Genomic DNA, 11,160 nt, shown 5'->3' with positions numbered 1-11,160 from the left:
AGCAGTAGACCGATAACATGTTTATTTTTACCTTTATTCCTTTTTTTAACGTAATTAGAAATCCAATTATCTTTTTAAGTCATTTCTAAGATATGTTTAAATTAGGTGTTTATTGTTTTGTATCGCTAGAATAAATATGGAAATATATGATAACATGTTTATTTTTACCTTTATTAATTTTTTTTTTCAATATAATCAAAATTCCAATTATCATTTTAAGACATTTCTAAAATATGTTTACATTGAGTGTTTATTGCTTAAACAAATGTATGAAATGTGTTTTATCTATGAGGGACGAATAATTCAGCGGTAGACCTCACGCTATAGTGCTAACGGGAGGTAGACCTCACGCTATAGTGTGGTAGACCTCACGCTATAGTAGCACCAACTGTTCTTTACAAATGCTGTCGTTGTTGACAAGCTTACTGGTTCAGAAGTTATTTTGCAGAAGCTTAATAACCCCATAACTAAATTGTATTTATTGTTCCTGGATTTGGTTTTGCCAATTTTTAATAATTTGAACAAACAAATGCAGTCTGGGTCACCACAAGTGCACGTTTTACAAAGTTCAATTGCTGCAGCCCTTAGGACAATTCTTGAATGCTATATATGAAAGGATTACATTGACAAAACTCCACTAAAGGATATAAAGATTAAAGACCCTGTAAACTTCAAGCCCTTAGAAGATATGTATCTTGGTATTAAAATAGGCATCGATCTTAGAATTAAAGCTTCATATAATACTGAGGATCTTAGATGTTTTAGACGAAGCTGTTTGGAGTTTTTCATAGAAGCAGCCTCTCAAATTTACAAAAAAAATTCGCTTTGATTCAAATGCTATTTATTCTTTGAAGGTATTAAGTTCAAAAGTAGTTATGGATAGAGAATTGCCATCTCTAAATGGTCTGATGTCCTTTGGTCATGCAACAGAGTCTGATATTCGAAGCATTGGCACAAAATTGAGGCTACTAAGAGATTCTTTAGATATTATTAATGTGTTCAGATATGAAGCCAGAGATATTTTGGAGTACTGTAGCTTCAGCTAGGCAAATGGACAATGCGTTGTTTTCGAATTTGTCCAACTTTATGCAAACATTACTATGTTTACCGCACTCAAGTGCAACTGTAGAAAGAATATTTTCTTCAATAAACAGGGAGAAAAGAAAATTAAGAAATAGGTTATCTACTGAAACAATTACAGGTTTGCTCCATACAAAGCAATTGCTTAAAGATAAATCCTGTTATGAATTTACTGTCTCCAAAGAACTCTTAGCCAGTACAAGAAAATCATAAAGTGACAAATATGTACATAATCAAATGTAGACATCAGTAGAAAATATGATTTATAAATATTTCTTTATTTGCTAAATCTCAAAATGTGAAATAGTAATCCTAGAGTTATTTTCTAGTGATTCCTTTAATTTCCAATCAATTATACATCACATTACCAACACTATAAACTGGCCAGCTCGAAGTCCATCATTATGACAATATGTTGTTTACTTTATGTACCCAAGAGTCAAGAGGTATAGTGGAAGTTTTCATTAATAAACAGGAAATCTCCTTTTTTTCTTTTTTCCTTCGGCCAATTGATTTACTCAAAATTACGTGTTATTTCTATAAACATACGCTAAAATTTAACCTACCAATTCCTCACATTTTCTATACAGATTAATTTCACAATATACAGACTTATTCAATTTTTTTTTCAGTAAATATGCAGGTTTAAAAAATGTGGTAACACTGTTCCTAACCAGACTTTCGCGAAGAAGAACGCAAATGTAAACAATAATTTGGGGAGGGAGTCGTCTTTGAGGTCTGTCGTCTGTGTCAATATATGTGTCAAACTTCATTCGATGGCCGAGGAAGCATTGTTCGACTTTATTCACATGGAAGTTGTGAACTATGTTTTTCAAGCAAATGAAAAAGTATCTGAAGTAAGTTTAGATCACTGAAAGGCTAGTGTAACAGCAAGCCACGATAGCCTATCTTAAAGTAAATTTAGTTTGGATCTACTGATATGCTAAAATAAACCTCTGCTTACTGAGTTTTACATTACAAAATGCTTTGCATAGCCTTTCGTCAATAAGTAAATAATGTATTAACACAGTTTAAGGCTCCAGAAGATATTGAAATAAGGTAATTTGTAGAACGGGGGAGGGGGGGTACATGCGCCGGTATTATTATAGTGTATTACAGGGCAATGTAACATAGTAAAAAAAAACTACTTTTTCTAATAGAAAAAATTACGCTCTCTTCGAAAGTGACACGTTCCCTAAACTCGCCACCCCTAACCTAACCTACAAGCCATGGTCTTACCTACATACCCAATGGGGGGGCTAGCGCCACACTGCGACCCCCCTTACACTGCCGTATTAAAAGGTAGACATAATACATACAGGTGGTCGCTATCATACATACACCCTGCATTAGCCCTTGTGGTAGTGACACGTCAACACAAGTTAGGTTAGGTGGTTGTATTGTTGGTTGTGACTTATCTCTCTTAGTGAAATGGGATAGTACTTGCCTTTTTTTCTGTGTCTGCTGTACAAACCATCTATTTGTTTTTTACCATTGCAACTTCGTGTTCCAAGTAAGGTATGGGTAATATGCCAGTTGAATAGTATTGGGGGTGTATGTATAATAGCAGTCACCTGTATGTAATATGATGGCCTACTAAGAATACGGCAGTGTGAGGGGGATTGTAGGGGGTCATTAGCTCCCCCCCCCCCCCTTGTTAGGTAAGTAGGTAAGGACACGGCTTGTAGGTTAGGTTAGGTGGTAAACTTTAGGATGGTTGTTGTCCATTTACTATGCAAGCGGGAGGAACTGGCCGCTGATATACAAAGGCAAATAGTACTGTAAAAGTATCCAAAAATCCTTTCTAAGAAAAGACGACTTGATCCTGGTGTATTTTTTTATTTTCAGAACCTAATTTTGATGACGATAAATGTCAGGAATCTTCCTTTTTCAATATTAAACTTACCCGATAATCATGTAGCTGTCAACTCCGTTGCCCGACAGAATTCTATGGAGGGATACGCCAGCTATCACAATACTAGAAGGGGGTGTACTTACCAGCGCCACCTGTGGCCAGGTACTCAATCATTTGTTGTTGACACCTCCTCAATTATTCCTCTGTCGTGCTTCCGGCTAGACGTTCTGGGATACGCTTATGGTCTTCGAGTTTATTCACGGATATTTGGTGAAGTATTCTCTCAGATTAACGGCTGTCGCTTTACTGGAATCCTTCTTATATTAGCTAGATAGCTTTTATATAATACTGATATAACGGTTAACGAATTTTGCTTGTTTTTGGATCCCCCTTTGGCTAACTCTTTGGATTACAAGATGTCTGACATTTCGCAAGCCCCCTCCCATAGACGATGTAGGTCTTGCAATAGGCGTATTCCGAAGGCCTCAGTAGATCCTCACACCGCTTGTTCTGACTGTAGGGACAGGCCCTGTCTGTTAGAAAATCGATGTGAGGAATGCGCCGGACTTTCGGAATTGGAATTTGTCCGTCTTTTAAAATATTCATCTAAGTTAGAGAGAGGTAGAGTTAGGAGGAGTTCTTCTCACTCTTCTATGTTTTCCTCACCTCATGATCCCCTACCTTTTCCTACCCCTGTAGTGGCTACCCCCGAACCTACTGTGTGCCCTCCGCCTGATATGTCAGTTGTTTTGCGTGCTATTCAGGCTTTAGGCGATAAAGTAGAATCAGTGGTAAGTGACCATAAGTCTCTGATGGCCGAAGTTAAAGAACTGAAGGTCAAGAGTGCAGTGGGTGGAGTTAGTGCCAGTGCTGTGACGAGTGCTAGTGTCGGTGCAGTGCCAAGTGCTAGTGGTGCCAGTGTGGTGCGTGAGGATTTTTCTGTGCGAGCCAGTCGTCCTCCCAGTCCGGGACCTCTTGCAAGCTCCCATGCCCAGGGGAGAAGCAATGTCGAAGGGCTTAAGGGTTCGACAGGCCTTGTTAGGCGCACAGAACTATCCTCGGTGGTTGCGGGCGTGTCTTCCTTAGACCGTCACTCCCACCTGCAGACGATTGAGCCCGTCTTATTCTCGTCCGCTGATCAACTGGCAGGGAAGAAACGTTGGTCTCAGGTCTCGAGACCGCTTAAACGTAGAGTCCAGTCCGCGAGTGCTCAGCCAGGTTGCAGTCATTGGCTCAGCTCTGACTCGCCTCAGTCATCTGTCGACTGTACTCCGCCCAAGAGGAGTAAGGTTCTGCCAAAACAGAGCTCGACTGTTAAGACTTTACCTCAGTCTGTTATCGTTTCTGCCGATCCCAAGTGGACCCTGCTTCAGTCCATGCAAGCTCAGCTTTCGGACTTGATGCGTGAGTGTCGGGCTGAGAGTGTTGCACCTCCGCCTCCGCCTACACTCCCTCCGCCTGTTCTCGCTCCGCCTGTGCTCGCCCCGCCTGCGCTTGCTCCGCCTGGTCGCAGCACCATCTGCCAGGTGTACGATGTTGAGCCACTTTCGGAGTTCACTGTTCCCAGTGGTGTTCAGCCTCAGCCTTCTTTAAGGCAACCCTTGCTTTGGGATCAGGAGAGTTATTCCACTCTTCCTCCGCCTCCCCTTGCTGCTCCACCAGTGGTGCAACTCTCGGTTGGGGTACAACAACCTCTCCCCTCCGTGAGTCAGTCTGCTCAGCCATCGCTGCAGCGAGCTCAACCCTCCTCAAGGCAAGCTCCTCTACACCCTGGACTTGCGCCTCAGGAGCCTCAGCTTGCGAGAACTTTACCTTGTTCTGCGCAGCCTCAACCTCATCATGCTCCGCTCATCTCACAGGAACAGGAACGGACTACTCCGCCTCCGTCCTCCGCTCAGCTAGTGCAATCCTTGGGTTCAACCTCTCTTGCTAGGAGTCAACCTCCTTCACCCATGCGCCTGCCTTCTGCTTCGTCTGTTGTTCAGCCTTTGCAGTCTGAGCCTCAGGTTTTCCCTCAACAGTTACTGGAAGAGGAAACCACTGTTATTGTTCCTACCCGTTCTGACTCTGCGGTTCAGCATTCTTGTCCGATTGCTTCGCTACACTCTGCTGATGAGGTGTCGGATGATGAGGAGGCACACCTTGATCCCTCATCAGACGTGGACGAATCTAAGCTTTCTCCACCGTCGATTGATTTTCGTAAGGTCTTGGCTCTACTCAGGGAGATTTACCCAGACCACTTTGTCTCTGCTATTCCCCGCTCTCCACCATCTGAGTTTTCGCTGGGCGTACAACAAGCTAAGTCCAACTATACTAAGCTTGTCCTAGCTAGATCCTCCAAGAGGGCTTTAAGGATCTTAGGGGAGTGGCTGCAGTCTAAACAACATCTTGGCAAGACTTCCTTCATGTTCCCTCCAACGAAGCTCGCTTCGAAAGCTAGCGTTTGGTATGCCACAGGGGAAGCACCAGGCTTAGGAGTACCTGCCTCTGCCCAGGCTGACTTCTCAAGTCTGGTGGACTCGCCTCGGAGAACTGCTATGAGACGCTCGAAGGTTTGTTGGACCTTCTCAGACCTGGATCATTTACTGAAAGGGTTGTTCAGAGCATTTGAAATGTTCAACTTTCTCGACTGGTGCCTGGGGGCCCTCAGCAAGAAAACCTCTCCTGCGGACAAAGATTCTGCCATGCTATTAATGTCCTGCATGGATAAGGCCATCAGAGATGGATCGGGCGAGCTAGCGTCGTTATTTGTATCAGGGGTGTTGAAGAAAAGGGAACAACTGTGTACCTTCCTTTCCGCCAGCATTACACCTTGCCAACGGTCACAACTCCTTTTTGCTCCACTCTCAAAGTTCCTCTTTCCCGAGGAGCTAGTTAAGGACTTGTCTGCTGCCCTGATACAAAAGGACACGCACGATCTTGTAGCCTCTTCGGCTCGTAAGTCTAAGGTTGCCACCTCAGTCCCCAAGACTTATCGCTCCCCAGTGGCTGATACCCCGGCTACTAGGTTCATACCGCCCTTTCGTGGTAGAGCCCCCAGCCGAGGAAGCTCCCGTCCAGACTCTCACAGGAGCAAGTCTAGGAAAGGATCCAGGCCATCTAAGGGAAAGAACTGACTCTCAGTTTCTCCAGACAACAGTAGGAGCCAGGCTCAAGATCTTCTGGCGAGCCTGGGAGAAGAGAGGTGCAGACGCACAGTCTGTCAGTTGGCTGAGGTACGGTTACAGGATTCCATTCTGCCTCAAACCACCTCTGACCACATCGCCCATCAACCTCTCTCCCAACTACAAAGAAGAGGACAAGAGGCTAGCATTGCAACAGGAGGTGTCGCTACTTGTGCAGAAGAAGGCAGTGGTTATAGTCCGGGACCATCAATCCCCGGACTTCTACAACCGTCTCTTTCTTGTGGCCAAGAAGACAGGAGGTTGGAGACCGGTGCTGGACGTCAGCTCTCTCAACGAGTATGTCACCAAGCAGACGTTCACGATGGAGACGACCAAGTCGGTCTTAGCAGCGGTCAGACAGGAGGACTGGATGGTCTCGTTGGACTTGAAAGATGCATACTTTCACGTTCCCATTCATCCAGACTCCCAACCTTTCCTGAGATTCGTTTTCGGAAAGGTTGTCTATCAGTTCCAAGCCCTGTGTTTTGGCCTAAGCACAGCTCCTATGGTCTTTACTCATCTGATGAGGAATGTAGCGAAATTCCTACACTTATCGAACATCAGAGCCTCCCTCTACCTAGACGACTGGCTGTTGAGAGCCTCCACGAGTCGTCGTTGTCTGGAGAACCTCAATTGGACTTTAGACTTAATCAGAGACCTAGGTCTATTAGTCAATATAGAGAAATCTCAACTCATTCCCTCCCAATCCATTGTGTACCTGGGAATGGAGATTCAGAGTCAGGATTTTCGGGCTTTTCCATCGGCCCCCAGGATAAACCAAGCCCTAGAGTGCATCATGAGCATGCTGAAGAGGAGCAATTGCTCAGTGAGACAGTGGATGAGTCTCACAGGGACCCTCTCATCACTGGCCCTGTTTGTCGAGCTAGGAAGACTCCACCTCCGCCCTCTTCAATTCCATCTTGCTGCTCATTGGGACAAGGGCTCGACTCTAGAAGCAGTCTCTATCCCTATCAACCAAGAGATGAAGACCACTCTCCTGTGGTGGAAGCACAATCTCCTTCTCAAGGAGGGTCTATCATTGGCCATCCAGACCCCCAATCTTCATCTCTTCTCAGATGCATCGGACTCGGGCTGGGGTGCGACCTTGGACGGACGGGAATGCTCAGGAGTATGGAACAAGGAACAAGGATTACTCCACATCAACTGCAAGGAACTGTTAGCAGTTCATCTAGCCCTGCTGAACTTCAAGTCCCTCCTGCTAGGCAAAGTGGTGGAGGTGAATTCAGACAACACCACAGCCTTGGCTTACATCTCCAAGCAAGGAGGGACCCATTCGAGGAGCCTTTACGAGATCGCAAGGGACCTCCTCTTTTGGTCAAGAGGTCTAAACCTCACTCTGGTCACGAGGTTCATCCAGGGCGATATGAATGTTTCAGCGGATCGCCTCAGCAGAAGGAATCAGGTCATTCCCACGGAATGGACCCTCCACAAGAGAGTGTGCAACAGACTTTGGACCTTGTGGGGTCAACCTACCATAGATCTGTTTGCCACCTCCATAACCAAGAGACTTCCGCTTTATTGTTCCCCTGTTCCAGACCCTGCAGCGGTTCATGTGGATGCTTTTCTTCTGAACTGGTCCCATCTCGACCTGTACGCATTCCCTCCGTTCAAGATAATAAACAAAGTTCTGCAGAAATTCGTCTCGCACGAAGGGACACGGCTGACGCTGGTTGCTCCCCTTTGGCCTGCAAGAGAATGGTACACAGAGGTACTTCAATGGCTAGTCGACTTCCCCAGGACTCTACCTCTAAGAGTGGACCTTCTACGTCAACCTCACGTAGACAGGTTGCACCCAAACCTCCACGCTCTTCGGCTGACTGCCTTCAGACTGTCGAAAGATTCGCTAGAGCTAGAGGCTTTTCGAAGGAGGCAGCCAGTGCGATTGCCAGAGCTAGAAGAGTTTCCACTCGTAGAGTCTACCAGTCTAAGTGGGAGGTCTTCCGAAGCTGGTGTAGAGCCAATTCAATATCCTCTACCAATACCTCTGTGATCCAAATAGCTGACTTCCTTCTACATCTTAGGAATGAGAGATCCCTTTCAACACCTACGATTAAAGGATATAGGAGCATGTTGGCCTCAGTTCTCCGCCACAGAGGTTTGGACCTGTCTTCCAACAAGGACCTTCAAGACATTCTCAAGTCTTTTGAGACGTCTAAAGAACGTCGTCTTTCCACTCCAGGCTGGAATCTAGACGTAGTCTTAAGGTTCCTTATGACATCTAGGTTCGAACCTCTCCAGTCAGCTTCCTTCAAGGATCTTACCCTCAAGACTGCTTTTCTCGTTTGCCTTGCAACAGCTAAGAGAGTCAGTGAGGTTCATGCCTTCAGCAAGAACATTGGTTTCACAACCGAATCTGCAACATGTTCTTTTCAGCTTGGATTCCTAGCAAAGAACGAGCTTCCTTCACGTCCTTGGCCTAGATCGTTCGAAATACCTAGCCTCTCCAACATGGTAGGTAACGAACTTGAGAGAGTTCTTTGCCCTGTCAGAGCTCTCAAATATTATCTGAAGAGGTCTAAACCTTTTCGAGGACAGTCAGAAGCCTTATGGTGTGCCATCAAGAAACCCTCGAGACCCATGTCCAAGAATGGGCTTTCGTACTATATAAGGCTTCTGATCAGAGAAGCACATTCTCACTTAAAGGAGGAAGACCTTGCATTGCTGAAGGTAAGGACCCACGAAGTAAGAGCTGTAGCTACTTCGTTGGCCTTTAATAAAAACCGTTCTCTGCAGAGCATAATGGATGCAACCTATTGGAGGAGCAAGTCAGTGTTTGCATCATTTTATCTGAAAGATGTCCAGTCTCTTTACGAGAACTGCTACACCCTGGGACCATTCGTAGCAGCGAGTGCAGTAGTAGGTGAGGGCTCAGCCACTACATTCCCTTAATCCCATAACCTTTTTTAACCTTTCTCTTGAATACTTTTATTGTTGTTTTTTATGGTTGTTACGGTAGGCTAAGAAGCCTTCCGCATCCTTGGATTTGGCGGGTGGTCTATTCATTCTTGAGAAGCGCCTGGGTTAAAGGTTTGGTAGAGGTCCTTTAGTAGGGGTTGCAACCCCGTGTACTTTGGCACCTTTGGGTTGATTCAGCCTCCAAGAGGAACGCTGCGCTCAGTAAGGAAGACGAACTTTAAATAAAGAGGCAGAGTAACGGTTCTATTCGACTTCCTTACCAGGTACTTATTATTTCATTGTTATTTGAGATAACTGTTATATGAAATATGGGATACTTAGCTATCCTTTAATCTTGTACACTGGTTTTCACCCACCTCCCTGGGTGTGAATCAGCTACATGATTATCGGGTAAGTTTAATATTGAAAAATGTTATTTTTATTAATAAAATAAATTTTTGAATATACTTACCCGATAATCATGATTTAATCGACCCTCCCTTTCCTCCCCAGAGAGAACCAGTGGACCGAGGAATAATTGAGGAGGTGTCAACAACAAATGATTGAGTACCTGGCCACAGGTGGCGCTGGTAAGTACACCCCCTTCTAGTATTGTGATAGCTGGCGTATCCCTCCATAGAATTCTGTCGGGCAACGGAGTTGACAGCTACATGATTATCGGGTAAGTATATTCAAAAATTTATTTTATTAATAAAAATAACATTTTTCAAGTTATAAAAATACTCAAAACTAGAGATGATATGCCTAAAAAACCTTATTTCACAAGAGAAACAAGCACAGGGATAGGACTTGAGCTAAGGTTTTCAGCCTAACCTAACCAAACACAACTTGTCCTTACCTACAGGGGTTAGCTACAGCCCCCCACAAGATGGTGGGTAAAATTGTAGAAGTAACCATTTACTTATTTGGAGAAAATAAGGGGTGCCCTGGTATATTTTTAGGTGTTTTGAACAGTTATGAAGTTCTATATGAACAATTACAAATTGAGGGTAATGCTTCATAAGAGTATTTGAGAGGGAACTACAGTCGGACCTCGTTAATCACAGTGTTTTGCTTCGCAGTTTTGTTTTTTTGTTTCCAAGGAGAAGAAAAAGATAAAAAAATCTTTGTGATGATTGTTTACCCAACATTAAGAATTTGATTTCTAATAGTTGGCAACAGTATTGGGATGGCCAAGAACAGTGCAATATCTATTAAATAAAAATTCTCATAATAATTGCGATAAAATTAACTCTGGGCGATGATTTCAAATAGCCCGCGCTAATTTACACTGGGAGCGCTGCGCGCCACTACCTATATCTATACCCAGCTGATCCTAGCTCTCTCTGTACAGTGTGTATCCATTTACTGTTGTAAAAAATTACAGCTGTATTTGAAATAAACTGGAGTTTGATTAAACTGGTGTTTCACTTAACTGTATCATAATGCATGTAATATTCACATCTTAGTATTGTATTTAAAATTAAAAACAGAACGAATTATAATCTCATGCATTGTTTACATTCAAATCAGCTGATCAAATCTGCGTCATCAGTCGTCAACCTATATTCACTTGCACGATATTATCCCACTGATATGACCATTCACTTTCACAGAATTACCGTATTTGATGGCGTATATGACTCACGGGCATATAAGATGCACGCTCATTTCAGCAGGTCAGATTCAGGAAAACAGTTTTAGTGAATTTAAGCATATATTGTTGAAAATAGTCTAGCCGTACATTGCACAAGGAGAAATATATTGTATATTTCCGAGCATAAGACGACCATAATTCATAGGCTAGCTATTGTTGTATATTTAAAAATCCAAAATAAATTAAATAAAGACCATTTTATATCATGCTTTTGCTAAACACGCAACATAAAACAGATACCATTGCTTTTTTTCAATATTTAACTTAGCCGGTGATTATAATAGCTGCAACTCTGTTGCTCGACAGAAAACTCTAAGGTAAAATTCGCCAGCGATCGCTACACAGGTTGCGGGTGTGCCCAACAGCGCCATCTGTCGTCCAGATACCCAGTACTCAATGTAAACAAAGAACTCAATTTTCTCTCTGTCGTGCTCCCGACAAGACGTGCTTATTTGCTGTTGCTAAACTGGATTTGTTTTCACAACTAA

The 11,160-nt window shown here is 43.7% G+C and overlaps 1 protein-coding gene across 1 annotated transcript in view; it reads left to right on the top strand.

Moving 5' to 3' along the window:
- The first annotated feature begins 1,760 nt into the window (after positions 1–1,760).
- Trs33 (trafficking protein particle complex subunit Trs33) overlaps positions 1,761–11,160 on the top strand; it is a 120,892-nt gene continuing 111,492 nt past the window's right edge. The window contains exon 1 of the mRNA XM_068348083.1: positions 1,761–1,937. Within this exon, the coding sequence (XP_068204184.1) occupies positions 1,857–1,937 (81 nt within the window). The 5' untranslated portion in view covers positions 1,761–1,856. The remainder of the gene's footprint in view (positions 1,938–11,160) is intronic.

The sequence above is a fragment of the Palaemon carinicauda genome, chromosome 24 (genome assembly GCF_036898095.1).
Source record: "Palaemon carinicauda isolate YSFRI2023 chromosome 24, ASM3689809v2, whole genome shotgun sequence".
NCBI classification, from domain to species: Eukaryota; Metazoa; Arthropoda; class Malacostraca; order Decapoda; family Palaemonidae; genus Palaemon; species Palaemon carinicauda.
The sequence above is the reverse complement of the archived record's forward strand: the minus strand, read 5'-3'. Positions and strand labels throughout refer to the sequence as shown.